This window comes from Nycticebus coucang, chromosome 22, assembly GCF_027406575.1.
Source record: "Nycticebus coucang isolate mNycCou1 chromosome 22, mNycCou1.pri, whole genome shotgun sequence".
NCBI lineage: Eukaryota > Metazoa > Chordata > Mammalia > Primates > Lorisidae > Nycticebus > Nycticebus coucang.
The window spans coordinates 31527786-31546485 of record NC_069801.1 but is presented as its reverse complement, the minus strand read 5'-3'; the positions used below and the strand labels follow the sequence as shown (position 1 = coordinate 31546485).

The following is an 18700-nucleotide window of genomic DNA, read 5'->3' as shown; positions in this document are numbered from 1 at the left end:
CGTAGTCACTGGCCTGCCCCGGCTCAATGTCCCGCGCACCCAGCGAGCAGTGACAGCTCAGGAGGTAGGCGTCAACGGCCAGGGGTCTGGGAGCCAGTGCAGAGCCTCAAAGCTGGGGCTGGGCAGGAGGGAGCGGGCAAGCCCAGGGCTGGGACCCCTGTTCTGTCCTGTCTCTGTCAGACCAGACCCCCCCCCAACCCCCCTATGGCTGATGCAATGGGCCTGCTGGGCAGAGTGAGGGGCAAAGAGCAAGGGGATGCTTTTCCTGTCTCCCAGGAAAGAGGAACAGGCCCAGGTCCCTTCTCCAGGATGGGATAATCCCTTCCTAAGATGAAAGGGATGTTCCCCTAACCCCACATGGACACACCACTGATACGTCCCAAAGAGGCACCAGCAGGACAAATATTGCTCCCCTCCCTCCCGAAAGGGAGGTAGAGCCCTGTCCCAGGAGCAGTGGGATTGGATCCCCTTCTCCAATCACAGAACCAGATACAATACTTCCAACAAGTAGATTGCACCCCACTTAAAACAACCAGATGCTGTCCCAGACAAAAGGCAGTAAAACAGAGAGTACATCCTATCAGGGGCAAAGGGCCTGTCCCTAGAAACTTAAAAGGCCTCTTCTTGGGAGGACAAAGAGGTGGACAAGGTCTTCCCTCTACTTTGCCTTCTACCCCCCAGCTCTCTGAGGCAGCTCCATCATCCCATGGGTAACTTGGTGACCAAAGGGGGCTCCCATCTGCTCTCCCCCAGGGTGTGTGCATTCTGCAGGAGCCAGCATGGACCAGTCTGTGGCGATCCAGGAGACCCTGGCTGAGAGGGAATATTGCATCATCATATCCTTCCCTGCACTGAGCTCCAAGCCCCCACGGCAAGAGGAAAGGAAGATGTTGCAGTGTCCCTTCTCTCTCCTTCCTCTCTCTGGGTACTCCTGGGGAGAAGGAAACCAGTATTTACTAAGTACTGACCTCCCACCCAGGTATAAAGCTGGGGATTATTGTCCCCATTTCATAGCGGAAAAAGGCTCAGAAAGGTGAAGTGACTTGCCTAACGTTACACAGTGAATCTGGGGGGCAGGGGAAGAGAGGAGGGGGGAGACTGGGTTGAGAGAGGCCTGGCTCTGAGTTCGTTTTTACCTTGACTCTGAGCAGTACGCGGTGCAAGGTGTGCTGTGTGAGGGAGTCAGCCAGCAGAGCCGCCTCCTGGGGCTTGTGCGCTACAGCCTGGAGCATGGTGGTCAAGAACATGCGTGAGTGATGGGCCCAGCCCCTGCCTCTCCAGGTCATAGGATATTCTTCACTGCACCTTCCAGTGGGACTTCAATCATCCCTCCAGGGCAGGGTCTGAGTCTTCTAGAGTAATTATCACAATGATAGCTAATATTTTTTGAACACTATATTCCAAGCCTCTCACATGTGTTAACTCATACAATCCTCAAAATTTGAGGAAGAAGCTTCTTGAGAAGAGAGTTTCACATACTAGTCAGAAGTTTCTTTCTTTCTTTTCTTTTTCTTTCTTTTTTTTTTTTTTTGCAGGTTTTGGCCAGGGCTGAGTTTGAACCCACCATTTTTGGTATATGGGGCTGGCACCCTACTCCTTGAGCCATAGGAGTCACCCTTTTTTTTCTTGAGACAGAGTCTCACTATGTGGCCCTCGGTACAGTGCAGTGACATCATAGCTTACAGCAACTTCAAACTCTTGGGCTTAAGTGATTCTCTTGCCTCAGCCTCCCAAGTAGCTGGGACAACAGGCACCCACCACAACACCCAGCTACTTTTTTGTTGCAGTTGTCATTGTTTTAGATGGCCCAGGCCAGGTTCGAACCTGCCAGCTTTAGTGTATGTGGCTGGTGCTGTAACCACTGTGCTTTAGTGTATGTGGCTCGTGCTGTAACCTAGCCTTTCTTTTTCTTTTGAGACAGAGTCTCACTATGTTAGTGAAACTGAGTGCTGTGGCATCACAGCTCACAGTAACCTCAAACTCTTGGACCTAAGCAGTTCTTTTGCCTAAGCCTCCCAAGTAACTAGGACTACAGGTGCCACAACGGACCACGACGCCTGGCTATTTCGTTGTTGTTGTTGTTGTCATTGTTGTTTTAGCAGACCCAGGCCTGGTTCAAACCCACCATCCTCAGTGCATGTGACTGTCGCTGTAACCACTATGCTATGGGCGCCGAGCCTACTAGTCAGATCTTGAGCCTTCTGGTTGGTTGGTCTGCTAGGGTTCAAATCCAGGCTTTGTTGCTAATGAATCACTTGATCTTGAGCAAGTTGTTTTGCTCTTCTGCCCCTCAACTTGTCCAGATTAAAGATTAAAGGGAGTCAGGATGTGCAAAGTATTTAAAACACCATGAGGCACATAGAACGTTCCTGATAAATGTTGCCTAATAATACCTGCATACCACACAGAAGCAGTGACAGAAAATAATACTCGCCAAAGGTCTCATAGCTGGTGAGTGAACCTCAGGGTCTCTGAGCTAACAGGGAGCAGGCCTCAGACATTTTCTAGCCCACTACCCTCATTTTACAGATGGGAAAACTGAGGTTCAAGGTCAGAAAGGGGTTGGCTAAGGTTGCACCATTCCTGTCACACACAGTACTAAGATGTACCATGGATAGATCAATGTGTATTTCACTAACAAAGCCAGGGGCTTGGGGGCGGCACCTGTGGCTCAAAGAGGTGGGGGGCCAGCCCCATAGCTGGAGGTGGCGGGTTCAAACCCAGCTCCGGCCAAAAACTGCAAAAATAAAATAAAATAAAATAAAAAAGCCAGGGGCTCCTCCAAATGAGAAAAGGTGAGTTCTGATGACCTCGCGCACAAAACTGCTGTCTCTCGGGCGGCACCTGTGGCTCAGTCAGTAAGGCACCGGCCCCGTATACCGAGGGTGGCGGGTTCAAATCCGGCCCCGGCTGAACTGCAAACAAAAAATAGCTGGGCGTTGTGGTGGGTGCCTGTAGTCCTGTAGTCCCAGCTACTTGGGAGGCTGAGGCAAGAGAATCGCTTAGGCCCAGGAGTTGGAGGTTGCTGTGAGCTGTGTGATGCCACGGCATTCTACCCAGGGCCATAAAGTGAGACTCTGTCTCTACAAAAAAAAAAAAAAACAAAACTGCTGTCTCTGAAGGGCACCATGGGCAAGAAGTGTGCACGGCCAGGTCACCCCCAGCACTGTGAGGGGAGATCAGGAGGGAGTACAAGAGCACCAAAGGCCTCCCAGATGAGTCTGAGCAGGGGCAGTGGGCCCTGTCCTCACCACTGCTTCCTGCCCTTAGCCTCTTCCTGTATACCCACCGGAGGATGGCCATTACTGGGGATGATGTCTCTCTGGACCAGATAGTGCCAATCTCACGGGATTTTACGCTGGAAGAAGGTACCACAGGGGACTGGATGGTATGAATCCCTCTCCTCTGGGCCTCCCAGGTCGTCTCTGCCCTTATTGGGTGGGGGGACAGTGGGAGTAAGGGAGTAAGTGGTGGGGCTGGGGTGCTCAACTAACTGCTAAGGTCATTCTTATTTCCTCTCCTTAGTGTCCCCAGATGGTGAACTCTACATCCTTGGTGAGTGGTCCTCTCCATCTGGGTCCTGCTTGGGGCAGGGGGGTACAGGATCTTCAGTGAAAGGAATGGTGTGAAATAAGAGCAGCCACTGATAACCTTCCTGTGGCAAGTAGGGCCCTGCAGGATCCAGCCCTTGCCCACCTCTGTGGGCTCATCTCCCATAACTCTCTTCCATGCTGCTGTTTCACAGGCTGTCACCACAGGGTCCTTGCACGTGCTTTTCCCACCTCCAGAAAGCCTCACACTGCTTTTCTTTTCTTTTTCTTTCTTTCTTTTTTTTTTTTTTAGAGACAGATTCTCACTTCGTCGCCCTCAGTAGAGTGCTGTGGTGTCACAGATCATAGCAAACTCCAACTCCTGGGCTTAGGCGATTCTCCTGCCTTAGCCTCCCAAGCAGCTGGGACCACAGCGCCCACCACAACGCCTGGCTATTTTTTTGGTGCAGTTTGGCTGGGGCTGGGCTTGAACCAACCACCCTTGGCATATGGGGCCACTGCCGACTCACTGAGCCACAGGCGCCACCTTTCACACTGTTTTTCACTTAGCCTACGCCCACCACTCATCCTCCGAGGCTTCCATTCATGCACTTCTCTGTTAAACCCCTGAAATTGTATTTCACTGATACACGTGCCTTTTCCCTATTCAGCCCTCTGTCACTCATAGTGATTTAATTATTCATACTGATGCATTTAATGTCTGTCTTCTTTGCTAGACAGTAATAATAATAATAGAAGCAAATGTTTAATCAATGATTACCTTGTGCCAGGCACTAGGCTAAAAGCTTTATTTACACCATCTCAGGCTTTTCTTGTAACAATTCTATGAGATTATCTTTTTTTTTTTAATTTTTTTTATTTTTGCAGTTTTTGGCCGGGGCTGGGTTTGAACCTGCCACCTCCGGCATATGGGGCCAGTGCCCTACTCCTTTGAGCCACAGGCACCACCAAGATTATATATATATATATATTTTTTTTCTTTTTTTCCCTTCTCAACCCAGCTTTTCCCGACTCTAGGGGGAACCGGGAAGAGAAGCGAGGTTATATCATTGTTAGCATCCCCATTTTATGGATGAGGTAACTGAGGCCCAGAGAAATTAAATAATTTAAGGGGTGGAACTAGGATTCAAATTCAGCATCCAGACTCGAGAGCCTAACCTCTTTTTCTTTTTGCGATAGAATCTCATTCTGTTGCCCAAGTTAGAGTGTCGTGGCTTCAGCCTAGCTTACAGCAATGTCAAACTCCTAGGTTCAAGCAATTTTCCTGGAGGGTGGGACTACAAGTGCCCCCCACAACACTGGGCTAATTTTTCTACTTTTAGTAGAGACAGTGTCTTGCTCTTGCTCAAGCTGGTCTTGAACTCGTGAGCTCAAGCTATCTACCTGCCTTGGCCTCCCAGAATGCTAGGATTGAGCCACTGCGCCCAGCCAGAGCCTAGGTTCTTAATCACTCTGCTAAGTTGCTTCTGTTTGTTCATTAATTAGCATGTTTGGTTTTTTTTTATTTTGGGTATGTGTGTGGGTGCGAAAGAGAGAGAGATAGGGTCTTGCTCTGTCACACAGGCTGGAGTGCAGTGGCACAATCATAGCTCACTGCAGCCGTGAACTCCTGGGCTCAAGTGATCCCACAGCATCAGCTTCCCAAAGTGCTGGAATAATAGGAATGAACCACTTCACCTGGCCTCAGCATGTTTTTGAGTGTCCCTATGTGCCCGGTACTGGGTATATGCTACGACTAAGATGCCTTCCACAGTCTAGCTCCTTGAAGACAGGCCCATATCTGTTCTCCTCGCTATGGTATTCCCAGCACCTTGCACGGTTCCTGGCGCAGTCTGGTGGACTGACTGATGGACAGCCCCTCTTGCTGCCTCTACGTGCTTTTCATTCCAGTGGGAGGGGAAAAGACAAGTCCAGAGAACCTGTTCTCTCCCAGCTCCATCTTGTACTGCAGTGGTGAGGTTTGCTGACTTTTCAGAGACTTGGACTACCTCCTCTGTAAAGTGGGAATGATGTTAATTTGATACACAGGATTCCCTTATTATCCTTATTGTCCCAGCAGCATCCACAAGTGAGTTGCTGAAGGACAGAAGGGGTTTTGGGAGCCTGGGCTGCTGACTTTCCATTCCGGGGACTGCAGCCTTAAGATGCATCAAAGCATTTAGCTCCTGGCTGCCAAGGGCTCATTTCCTGTCTCTTTTGTGCAGGCTCAGATGTCACTGTCCAGCTGGACACAGCAGAGCTCAGCCTTGTATTCCAGCTACCCTTTGGTTCACACACTAGGATGTTCCTCCAGGAAGTCGCCAGGGCCTGTCCAGGTAGGTAACTCTCCAGGCTTCTGGGGGTGGGGGTGTTGGCTGGATACTTGCCTACCCACTCTAGCTTTCTTTCTTTCTTTCTTTTTTATCTTTTTTAAAATTGTTTCAGGTTAATTGAAGGTACAACAAATTAGGTTACATTGTTTGCATTTATTAAGTAAAGGCCCTCATATAATTGCCTTCCACCCCCAAGATGTGTGCCATACACCCTGACATTGTACCCATTAAGTTGGAGCACACCCATCCCCCTGCCTTCTCCCCTTCCAGTTGACTTTCCACTCTTTGGATTCACACTCCACAATTTCTGTTCCCTCTCAAAGCTGCTGGCATGAAGCTGCAGTGCCTCCAGGATGCCAGCCAGCCATGGTGTGTGCTTTTCTGTCTACAGTTTCTGGACTTGAATATTAACTACAGCAGGGGCCCTTTGCCCTTCTAGTTATGGGCAGGGCTGCACAGGGTGGGTTGTGACTGTGATGCAGAATCATTTACAATTTGGCAGGCTCAGCAGCTTCTAAAGGACCATCTTTCCTCTCTGCCAAGTGAGGTCGGTTATATGTGCTCTCTCCTGCCCTTGAACCCTGCTCTATTCCCCTCTGCAGCTGAGAAAATAGTCTAGCTTTGTGTTAGCAGTGAGAGGTTTGTGGCCTCTAGGACAGAATTTTTTTAGATCTGGAAATGAGCCAGGCAGGTAAAGGAGAGTTTGCTTACAGGGCAGAGGATCAATCACAGAACATGCACATTCAAGCCACCAGGTGCTGGGGCTTATGTGTTTACCCAACACTTTCATTTGTTTCCTTTCAAGCTAACATCTTGTCTTTGCAAGAATAGGGTTGGGGAAAGGGCTTGCCCGCTCTGTGGTTTTCCTGTAAGTCTCCAGGGGCTCCAATTTATTTTGCCTGGTATGCCAGGAAGGGGACTGGCTTGGGATACAAAGGGGGTATGAAGGAAAAGCAAGTAGAGACAAATGTGATTATAGAGCCTTGAATGCTTGATTAAGGGGTTTTAAATTTATTCTATAAGTTAGGGGAAATTTATCTCTAAATCTTAATAAGGTTACTTATCAGTAATAATTGTAGGCAGTGTAATAATAGTAATAACACTGAAGAACGTGGGCTTTGAGGCTGGGTGCAGTGGCTCACACCTATAATCCTAGCATTCTGGGAAGCCGAGACAGGTGGATTGCTTGAGCTCAGGAATTCTGACCTGAGCAAGAGTCAGACCCTGGCTCAGCGCCTATGGCTCAAGCGGCTAAGAAGCCAGCCACATACACCTGAGTTGGTGGGTTCGAATCCAGCCTGGGCCCGCCAAACAACAATGACGGCTGCAACCAAAAATAGATGGGCACTGTGGCAGGCACCTGTAATCCCAGCTACTTGGGAGGCTGAGGCAGGAGAATCGCTTGAGCCCAGGAGTTAAAGGTTGCTGTGAGCTATGATGCCATGGCACTCCGTAGAGCCACAGGAGCCACCCATTACACGGTATTATTAGTGTTTCCATTTCACAGATGAGGGAAGTGAAGCTCAGCTCAGATAGGCCTGAGTACTTAATATAAGAGTCAGGCTTTGGCAGGATGAGACAGTTCTATTGCAGAGCTCGAAGTCTTGAGTGTTTTGCTGTAGGGTGACAGCTTGAGGCTCTGTCTCCAAAAAAAAAAAAAAAGAAAGAAAAAGAAAAGAGTCAGACCCTGTCTCTTCTCTTTAGTGTTTTTCATTTCACTAAAAATGAAAAACTGAGGCAAGAGGATCTCTTGAGCCCAAGAGTTTGAGGTTGCTGTGAGCTATGAGGCCACGGCACTCTCCCAAGGGCGACAAAGTGAGACTCTGTCTCAAAAAAAAAAAAAAGAAAAACAAGGCTCAGTGCATGTAGCACAGTGGTTACTGCACCAGCCACATACATCAAGGCTGGTGGGTTCAAACCCAGCCCGGGCCAGCTAAACAACAATGACAACTGCAAAAAAAATAGCCGGGCGTAGGCTTCTGTAGGTAATGAATATCTTCCTCATTGGGTTGTAAGAATTAAATGAGATAGTACATGGAAAAGTACCTACCACATAGCAGGAGCTCAGAAAATATTTTCTTCTTCTGTACAAGAGGGCTCATAAGCTAACATTCATTGCTGACTTACCACAAGTTAGGCACTATTCTAAGAACTTTTCACACATTATCTCATTTAATCTTTACTACAATGTTACATGGTATTATTATTATTTTTTTTTTTTCAGTTTTTGGCCAGGGCTGGGCTTGAACCTGCCACCTCCGGCATATGGGGCCCGGGCCCTACTCCGTAGAGCCACAGGAGCCACCCATTACACGGTATTATTAGTGTTTCCATTTCACAGATGAGGGAAGTGAAGCTCAGCTCAGATAGGCCTGAGTACTTAATATAAGAGTCAGGCTTTGGCAGGATGAGACAGTTCTATTGCAGAGCTCGAAGTCTTGAGTGTTTTGCTGTAGTTGTTTCTTACCTCATTCTGCCCTCTCCCCAATAAAATGGCTCAGGGAGGCCAGGTGCAGTGGCTCCTGCCTGTAATCCCAGCACTCTGGGAGGCCGAGGTGGATGGATTGCTTGAGCTCAGGAGTTCCAGACCAGCCTGAGCAAGAGTAAGACCCTGTCTCTACTAAAAATAGAAAAACTGAGACAAGAGGATTGCTTAAGCCCAAGTGTTGGAGGTTGCTGTGAGGTATGATGCCGCAGCACTCTACCCAGGGCGAAAGCTTGAGACTGTTTTTAAAAATAGCCGAGCGAGGTGGCTCACGCCTGTAATTCCAACACTGTGGGAGGCCGAGGAGGGAGAATTGCTTGAGCTCAGGAGTTGGAGACTCGCCTGAGCAAGAGTGAGACCCCAGCTTCTAAAAAAATGAAAAACCCAGCCGGGTGCTACAGCTAGTGCCTGTAATCACAGTACTTCCGGAGGCTGAGGCAGAGGGATGTCCAGCTCAAGTCTGAGGTTGCAGTGAGTTATGACGCCATGGCACTCTGCTCAGGGTATGGGGGCGGAGTGGGGTGGGAACTCTGTCTCAACATCAAAATAAATTAATTAATTAAATGGCTCCGGGAAGGCTTCATGGAGGAGGTGGTGTTTAACCTGACACTAAAAGGATGAACAACAGTTGTTTTTCTCTGGCAGGCAATAAAGAGGAAAAGGGCTTGGCAGACCCAGGAAAGGGCCAGCCAGTGGTTTGCAGGGGCTGAATATAGGGTAGAAGGCGGGCATGGCAAGAGCCGAGTCAGTAGAGGCCAGCAGAGGGCAGCTCCTAAAGGGGCTTACCCAGTAAAGAGGCTGGACTTTGCCCTGTAGCTTGGGAGGAGCCTAAAAGGAATTTTAAGTTGGGGAGTGATAAGGCAAGATTTACAAGTTAGAAAAGTTTCTTTGGCAACTAGTATGGAAAGAGAGAGCTGAGAGCAGGGAGATCAATGAGAACATATTGCAGTGGTTCAAGAATAAAAAATGAGGCTTGGACCAGGGCCCTGGCAATGGAATTAAGGAAGGACAGATGGACTGGATGGATACTGAGTAATTCTCGTCAAACTGACGAGAATGAAGGCACCATTGCGGCAGTGAATTTGGGTTATGTTCACAACTTTGTTATTATTTTCTTTTTTTTTTTTTTGAGACAGAGCCTCAAGCTGTCACCCTGGGTAGAGTGCTGTGACATCACAGCTAACAGCAACCTCCAACTCCTGGGCTCAAGCAACTCTCTTGCCTCCGCCTCTCAAGTAGCTGGGACTATAGACGCCTGCCACAACGCCTGGCCATTTTTTGGTTTCAGCCATCATTGTTGTTTGGTGGGCCTGGGCTGGATTCGAACCCGCCAGCTCAGGTGTATGTGGCTGGCGCCTTAGCCTCTTGAGCCATAGGCGCCAAGCCATATTTTCTTATTTTTTTTGAGACCAAGTCTCACTCTAATGCTCCATGCTACAGAGCCATGGTGTCATAGCTCATAGCAACCTCAAACTCCTGGGCTCAAGTGATCCTCTTGCCTCAGCCTTCTGAGTAACTGGGACTACAGGCACCTGCCACAATGTCCAGCTAGTTCTATTTTTAGTAGAGATGGGGGGTCTCACTCTTACTCAGGCTGGTCTCAAACTCCTAAGCTCAGGTGATCCACCTGCCTCGGCCTCCCAGAGTGCTGGGATTACAGGCATGAGCTGAGCCTAGCCCATGTTCACAATTTTATCCCCCGTGATTAGAACAGTGCCTGGCACATAGCAAGCACTTAAAAGATATTTGTTGAATGGGGCAGCTCCTTTGGCTCAGTGAGTAGGGCGTCGGCCCCATATACCAAGGGTGGTGGGTTCAAACCCGGCCCAGGCCAAACTGCAACAAAAAATAGCTGGGCGTTGTGGCAGGCGCCTGTAGTCCCAACTACTTGGGAGGCTGAGGCAAGAGAATCGCCTAAGCCCAAGAGCTGGAGGTTGCTGTGAGCTGTGATGCCACAGCACTCTACCAAGGGTGACACAGTGAAACAGAAAAAAAAAAAAAAAGAAAAGAAAAAAAGATATTTGTTGAATGGATGAACAGAGCTTGGCACTGGCTGTGAACTCTGCATCAACTCAATTTCTCTGAGTGGTCATCATGATGGGGATTTCCTCAGGGAGGACCCTGGGTGAGAGGGAACTTAAAGAATTGACAGACTCTTTGATACTCACCAGCCCAAACCTTGCCTTTTATGCTAAAGGGACTACAGTCCAAGCTGTGATAGGTAAAAGGAACCAGGTTTTTTTTTCACTCAGTCCTTGAAGGATATGGTTATATAGCATAAAAGGCCAGAGAGTGGAAGTGCCTTGGCCAAGAGACCACAGCAAGAGAAACATTAGTTAATAAAAGATAATAGTTAACTACATTAATTGAGCACCTACTATGTAGTCAAATTTTCTAAATTTCTAGACAAGGCATACAACTGTGTTTGTGTTCTGTTTAGTCTTTTGAGCAACACCAAGGAGTAGATATACTGTTTTACAGATGAGTAAGCTGTCACAGACAGTGTAAATAACTTAGCTAAGTTCATTCATCAGTTGAAGTGGTAGGATCAGGTTTGACATCCCAAAGCGCATAGAGTCTAGACATTTCAGTTGAGATCCCAGCTCTGACACTCCCTAGATGTGAATGTGGACAATATATTCTATTTCTTCAGACTTTGCCTTTCTTATTTGTCCAATGGAAATATGAACTTGCCTATACCTAGTAATCCAAACAGATGAGGGCAAGTATGTAAATGTTGAAAATAATTAAAAGGCTGTGTCTGGCAGTGCCATAGGCAAAGCTGGAACTAGGTCTTCTCACGTATCATGTTCTTGTAAATCCAGTTCAGTCCTGTCAGGCTCATGCAGTTGTACAAGCAGAGTAGGCAGGATAACAGACCTGGGTTTGAGTCACAGCCAGAGGTAGGTAGCTCAAGAATGTCTAGGAATTGACATTTTGGACTGGACGATTAAAAAAAAAAAGAATTTCTAGGAAGAAGGGTGGCAATCTGGTTTAGGGGCTAACAGAAGACTTGTCTTGCTGATATATTAATAGCAAGTACACTGATTTTACTTAGAGTATGTTTTTCTTTGGAATAGTGAATTGCTGTTGGAGGTTATGGGTAAAGTCCCCAATCCATTGGCACCTGTTTGGGCCCTTCACTCTGCCACTCGCTCTGTGTGACCTTAGAGCTCTCTGAACTCATTTGCCTCCAATATAAAATTGGGATAATAGTTTCCTACTTCCTAAAGTTTGGTGCGAGGATTAAGGAGATAATATATGTACGAAGCACAGACCTTGGCGCATAGTTACCATGAAGTCAGAGGAATGGCGGGGGTGTCTGCCTTGGAAGAATTTTGTGTTCACAAATATTATTGCAATTTGAACCTTAGCCTCACCCTGTGCTCGAGGGAAACCGGCTTGGAGACTCTCCAGAGAATACAATTATGCAGAGGTGGAGCCCGCTCTTCAAGCCGGTACCTCAGTCTGCTCTCTTTGTTCCTGCACAGGCTTTGATCCTGCGACGAGGGATCCTGAGTTCCTGTGGCTGTCTCCATACAGGTGCACAGAACCGCAGCCGGAGTCTGCAACGCCCAGCGGTTGGAACTCTGCCCCAGGTATTTGGCCAGGGTGCGCGACAATTGGCGGAGGCAGGTACCCGTCTCGGAAGGGGCGGTGGGGATTGGAGAAAGGCCAGCCACAGGGGGCGGGCTCTATTCTGTTTGGGGGTGGGGCGATGAAGCAGACGGGCTTTCGATTGGCGGAGGTGGCACCCAGGGGCGGGTCTGTCTGGGGGCGGAGAGCGCGGGGAAGCCGGCGGGATGAAGAGCTTGAGGAAGCAGGTAGAGAAATGTCTGCCGCCGGCCCTCGGGAGCGCGACTTTGCAGGTCCGGCGGGCGGCGGGAAGCGGGGCTGGGGAGCTGGGTCGGGGGCGGCGGCGGGCCTGGCCTGAAGATGAACGCACGGGCCAAAGACCAAGGTCCTGGCCCTTCGGAGGCGGGGACACTGGGGCAGAAGTTCTGTGATGTTACGCTCAGCCGGGTGTGACGAGGGCAGGCGGGTGGGAATGGGGCACTCGGCGATCCGGAGGCTGGGGTTTTAGTAAAGTTCCTAACTTGCTGCGTGACTTGGGGTCCTGTGCTATCCCTGTCTGGGCCTCGGTTTCTTCACCTGAGCTTGCTCTTTGGCATGTGTGTGGGTGCACTGCCTGTGACAGAGCCTTCCTTTGAGTGGGTATGGTGTGTGTGAGGGTTCTCCCTCAGTTTTCAGCCCCGGTGATTGGTCTGCGCACAGAACTGTAGTCCAGGAGAGCCTTGTTCGCCCTGGGACTGCAGTCCAGGATAAGGTTACACATGAAAGGGACTAGGTTTTTTCCACTCAGCTTTAGTGGGTAATGTTGTGCAGCACAAAAGGCTAATTATCCAGCAGGAGGTTAGTTGTCTTTTGGAGATTGAGAGGCTCCAGGTTGAAATTTAGGTCATTCTGGTATGTTCGGAGGACCTGAAAACCTGTGCTTTCTGTCTAGTTCTATGGTTTTTTGTAAAGGCTCTGGTATTTTCCCCCCTGGGTGTGCCCATGAAGCTCTAGTTATATGCAAGCTTTGGTGTGACCATTAGTACCTATTTGTACCTCTTTTCTCAATTATTTGCTAGCAATCAACAATCTGTCAAGTAGCTATGTGAAGTGTGGGCCAGCACTCCACTTGCTCTCACAGGGCTTGGAAACTATGAGAGACAGGGAGGAGTGGCATGTTGCACAAGAGTTTGTAAACTGAGAGGAAACTAGGTGGGCAGAGGACTTCCTCAGTGCTTATGTTTTTCCTTCATTGCGATGTGATTAAGCACCTGATGGTGCTGATAGTTTGCATCATTCTTGGGCTTATTTCAGAGTTCACTTGACGAGCTATTGCTTCAGCTTCTGGGCTATGGTGCTGGGGTGGGTTGGAGTTTAAGATTAAGAACATGTCCTCGCTTTGCCCCTTCTCAAGAGGCTGCCAGAATCCTTCCACACTGTTGGTGGAGAACAGGCCCAGTGGCAGCAGAAAGAGGTGGGTTCTGTCTTCCCAGCCAGAGTCTCCAGAGCCAGGCTGCTGGAATGCTCCATTCCTATAGTAGACGGGCGTCTTCCATGAGAAGTCAGGCCTACCAGCTCAGAAGCCAATTAGCTGCCCTGGGTGAGATATGTGCGGGGATCTCAGAATCTTTTGTTTCCTTTCATAAAATAAAAACTAGCCACGTGCTGAAGAGGAATTATTGTCAAGGTTTTGGTTTTGTTTTTAGTTTAAAAGAATTTGTCACTGGGTGCAATGGCTTATGCCTGTAATCTACTAACACTTTGGGAGGATGAGGCAGGAGGATTGTTTGAGGCCAGGAGTTTGAGACAAGCCTGTGCAATATGCAAGATCCCATCTGTTAAAAAAAAAAAAAGTTGGCTGGGTGTGACAGGCCAATGTGATTATAGGCCTAGCTACTCAGAAGGCTAATCCTGGAGGCTTGAGCACAGGAATTAGAGATGGCAGTGAGCTGTGATTATGCCACTGCGTTCCAACCTGGGCAACAGAATAGTAACCTGTCTCTAACAAAAAAAAAAAGAAAGAAAGAATTTGTCCCACTGTGAGACCTACAGTAAGTGGGGTTACCCTATTAATTGCTATGTTGCTCCTGTTAAAAATTAGTAAGAGATGGCACCAACCTCCTAGTTTTGTTCAGGTCACCTGTTTCCAGAGTAGTTTTAGCCTCAGAGTTACATCTTCTACAATAGGTAGGAGGTTGGCTCAGCACCTGTAGCTCAGCAGCTAGGGCACCAGCAACATACACCAGAGCGGCAGGTTCGAATCCAGCCTGGGCCTACCAAAACTACAACCAAAACATAGCCAGGTGTTGTGGTGGGTACCTGTAGTCCCAGCTACTTGGGAGGCTGAAGCAAGAGAATCGCTTAAGCCCAAGAGTTTGAGGTTGCTGTGAGCTGTGACGCCATGGCACTCTACCGAAGGTGACATAGTGAGACTCTGTTTCAAAAAAAAAAAAAACCAAAAAAGCAAGTAGGAGGAACACTTTGGGATGCCCTGGATGTCAACCCAGTACCCAAGGGAAACAGGCTAGTAGGTATGCTTCTTCCTGTATGCATATGATCAAAATACCCACTTCCCAACAGCCTGAGGAACGCAAAACAAAAGCTTTCTTTTTTTTTTTTTTTTTGCAGTTTTTGGCCGGGGCTGGGTTTGAACCCACCACCTCTGGCATATGGGACCAGTGCCCTACTCCTTTGAGCCACCAGCGCCACTCCAACAAAAGCTTTCTTAAAATGGTGTTTGTGGCTCGGCGTCTGTGGCTCAAGCGACTAAGGCGCCAGTCACATACACCTGAGCTGGCAGGTTTGAATCCAGCCTGGGTCCGCCAAACAACAATGACGGCTGCAACCAAAAATAGCCGGGCATTGTGGCGGCCGCCTGTAGTCCCAGCTACTTGGGAGGCAGAGGCAGGAGAATTGCTTGAGCCCAGGAGTTGGAGGTTGCTGTGAACTGTGATGCCACGGCACTATACCCAGTGCGACAGCTTGAGGTTCTGTCTCAAAAAAAAAAAAAAAAAAATGGTGTTTGTGAGCTGGACATGATAGTTCATGCCTGTAGATTCAGCTACTTGAGAGGTTGAGACAGGAAGATCCTTTAAGCTCAGGAGTTTGAGGCTGCAGTGTGTGCTATGATTGAACTTGTGAATAGCTACTGTACTTCAGCCTGGGCAACTTTACTTAAAAAAAAAAAAGTACTTTGAAAGTACTTTTAAATCTCTACTTTAAAAAAAAAGAAGCTGTTTGTGGGCAGTGCCCATAGCTCAGTGGGTAGGGTGCCGGCAACATACACCAAGGGTGATGGGTTTGAACCCGGCCTAGGCCTGCTAAACAACAATGATAACAACAACAAAATAGTCAGGCATTGTGGTGGGCGCCTGTAGTCCCAGCTACTTGGGAGGCTGAGGCAAGAGAATTGCTTAAGCCCAAGAGTTTGAGGTTGCTATGAGCTGTGACACCCCGGCACTCTACCCAGGGTTTGACAGCTTTAGGACTTGTCTCAAAGAGGGAAAAAATAAAAGCTGTTTGTGATTCATGGCAAGAGAAACAAGGCCCCCCTCAGGAGATGACACTGTGAAAGAGCAGCATCTGATAGTCCAGAAGTAAGAAAACATAGGGTCTGGGGTGGTGCCTGTGGCCCTGAGGAGTAGGGCACCGGCCCCATATACCGAAGGTGGCGGGTTCAAACCCAGCCCAGGCCAAAAACTGCAAATAAAAAAAAAAAGAAAAAAGAAAGAAAACATAGGGTTAGCCCAGCAGAACAGTGATCTTTGTAGGTTGACCCTAGGTCAGCAGCACCGAAGTACTCAGGAGGGGCAAGATGAATCTAGTCTTCATTGGTAGAGAAAGGAAAGATCTCACTTTGATGATTTTTTTTTTTTTTTTGAGACAGAGTCTCACTATGTCGTCCTCAGTACAGTGCCGTGGCGTCACAGCTCATAGCAACTTCAAGCAACCTCAAACTCTTGGGCTTAAGCAATTCTCTGGCCTCAGCCTCCCAAGTACCTGGGACTATAGGCGCCTACCACAACGCCCGTCTATTTTTTGGTTGTAGCTGTCACTGTTGTTTGGCAGGCCTGGGCTGGGTTTGAACCTGCCAGCTCCGGTGTATGTGGCTGGTGCCCTAGCCACTGAGCTGTAAGTGCTGAGCCATACTTTGATGATTCTTTCCAAAATGTCCATTCCTTTCTTTGATTTGTCTCTGCTGCATTCATTACAGTGTTAGGGTGAGCTGGGTAGAGATTTCAGTAGAAAAATGAAATGAAGTTAGTTTCAGATTGGAATCCATGTCCTCAGGTTGAGACCAGTGTTTAGGAGCTAAGTTGTGATGTCAAAGAGAGATGTAGTGCTTCTGGGTGAGTGGCAGCCTCTTCATCTGATTCCCTTGGCCTCTTAAACTGCTGAGACCTTATACTAGCCTTAGACTGGTGGCTGTTGTAGGCAGGAGCCTTTCTGCTTTTTCACTTACTTAAGTGCACTTAACTTCTTTGTATAGTTTTTGTTTTCCTTAAAAAGAATAGGGTTTCATTTAGGAGAAATACTTCATTTTTTTTTTTTTAAAGGTGCATGCCCTTCCAATGTAACTGAGGGGGCTCTTATTCAGAAACCCCATTGGGGATCCTGTATAGAGTCCAGTTCTCATCCAAGTCATCCTGTAAAGTGTTCATTTGCATTTCATCCTGGGTACACCCAAAGACCTAGAGCTGTGTTTGGGGAGATTCTGAGCTGTGCAGCAGGAAAGAAATAGCTACTCAGAAGTCCCCACAGGGGCCATTCTGGGCTAATTTAACAAAGTGGCAGTAGCAAACAAATTCTGGTCTTTTGAAGTGGTTTCTTGTCCCTTGGTTGATTCAACGTGAGCAGCCAGCTTTGTAGTAACTCAAATTTAGAATGAAATGTGTTATGAGTATTTTTTCCCCTGGACCCAGGAAACAAAGCATTAAAGTCTGTCTGGCCTGTGAAGGGAAATAAATGCTACTTAGAGCTCAAGGTAACATAAAGGGTAACCTAGATTACCTGGGTAGAAGCCAGAGAGAATGTTAGAAAAATAGCCCCTGGCTTGGTTTTCTTTCTTTCTCTGTTTTCTTTCATCTTACTTTGTCAGTATTAATAAGTAAAACCTATGTGAACAACATAGCCTTTTAACATGAAGAAAATGAATTTGCTTTGGTTTATCCTAGAGGCAGAAACATCACCCTTCGTTTCTACCTTTGTGGGAAGCTCTGCAGGTTCCTAAGCAAATTAATTTATTTTGGGTCACTTTGTTTCTTTAAACAGAAGAGAATTATTATTTGTTTGTTTTTCTTCCTTCTTTTGCTTTTCCTCTCTCCATTTTCCTTCTTTGTCCCATTTAACCCTGTGTTTGTTTCTAGGGGAGGACTAACCCCTCATAGACTTTTTCTTCTTCTGAACATAGTTTGTTTGGGAATTCTACAGTTGTTACCTAGCAAGAGAGGTAACCCACAAACATTCAGAGCTTTTCATAGGGTGATCCTCAGGGGTGGATGGTTCAGGAAGAGAGGGAAGCATCAGTTTTTATAACAGGAAAGACAGTGTTGGGGCATAGAAGCTAGCTGACTTGCAGGTTTTTCTTCCTGCTTAAAATATACTCTAACAATTTTGTAGACTTTACTGGTGATCTGTATGTGGACTGAAGCTGGCAAATACCAATGCAAAGAATTTCTTGGAATGTTGAATGTTGACAGTGAGAGTTTAAATGTTGACAAGTGTATGTCTAAGTGGCCTGGATATTTGTCTTTTCTTTATTACTCTTTTTTTTTTTGAGACAGAGTCTCACTTTGTCATCCTTGGTAGAGTGCCATGGCCTCATAGCTCATAGCAACCTCAAACTCTTGGGCTCAAGTGATCCTCTTGCCTTAGTTTTACATTTTTAGTAGAGAAGGGGTCTGACCCTTCTTGCTCAGGCTGGTCTCAAACTCCTGAGCTCAAGCAATCTACCCACCTCGGCCTCCCAGAGTGCTAGGATTACAGACATGAACCACTGCAGCTGGCCTTTACTGCTTCTTGATACTAGACAAGTCTCTTAATGTTCCTCTCTTACATCTGTAAAATGGGAGTGAATGTTAGCCTCCTGGAAGATCATGTAGGACTTAAAGAATGCTAATTTATTTAGGGGTACTTTTGCTTGAAAAACATACAAATTGCAAATGTCCACCTCTGAGAGTTTAGACTCTGCCCTTTTCAGGGCTTACCCTAGGGTGCTTCCTCCTTGGTAAGTACTGCATTTACTATGTTCTTAACTCCTTTCCTCCCTCCAGTTTCATTGTTTTTAGTGCAATCACTAAAAGCCAAGGTCATCCTTGACTTTTCCCTCTCCTCCTACGTCTAATAAGCAAATCCTTTTTTGTTTTATTTATTTATTTATTTTTTTTGTAGAGACAGAGTCTCACTGTACCGCCCTCGGGTAGAGTGCCGTGGCGTCACATGGCTCACAGCAACCTCTAACTCTCAGGCTTACGCGATTCTCTTGCCTCAGCCTCCCGAGCAGCTGGGACTACAGGCGCCCGCCACAACGCCCGGCTATTTTTTTGTTGCAGTTTGGCTGGGGCTGGGTTTGAACCCGCCACCCTCGGCATATGGGGCTGGCGCCCTACTCACTGAGCCACAGGCGCCGCCCTCCTTTTTTGTTTTAAACAAGAGTCTCACTTTATTGTCCAGGCTAGAGTGCTATGCCTTCAGCCTAGCTCACAGCAACCTCAAACTTTTGGGCTAAAGCAGTCCTCCACCCTCAGCCTCCGGAGTAGCTGGGACTACAAGCACTTGCCACAACGCTGGGCTAATTT

At 47.7% G+C, this 18700-nt stretch overlaps 1 protein-coding gene across 5 annotated transcripts in view; it reads left to right on the top strand.

Annotated features, from left to right (window-relative positions):
* Window positions 1–18700, top strand: part of INPP5B (inositol polyphosphate-5-phosphatase B) — a 72838-nt gene continuing 54138 nt past the window's right edge. For 2 of the 5 annotated variants that reach the window (XR_008377042.1, XM_053577370.1), the window contains exons 1-7: window positions 1–64; window positions 754–836; window positions 1155–1249; window positions 3271–3368; window positions 3526–3555; window positions 5756–5866; window positions 11840–11947. Coding sequence is in view for 3 of the 5 variants with exons in the window: in XM_053577370.1 (XP_053433345.1) it covers window positions 780–836; window positions 1155–1249; window positions 3271–3368; window positions 3526–3555; window positions 5756–5866; window positions 11840–11947 (499 nt within the window). In the remaining 2 variants the exon portion in view is untranslated. Of the gene's footprint in view, window positions 65–753; window positions 837–885; window positions 980–1154; window positions 1250–3270; window positions 3369–3525; window positions 3556–5755; window positions 5867–11749; window positions 12218–18700 lie in introns of those variants that run through there. The other 3 variants (XM_053577369.1, XM_053577372.1, XM_053577373.1) reach the window with 3 other exon arrangements.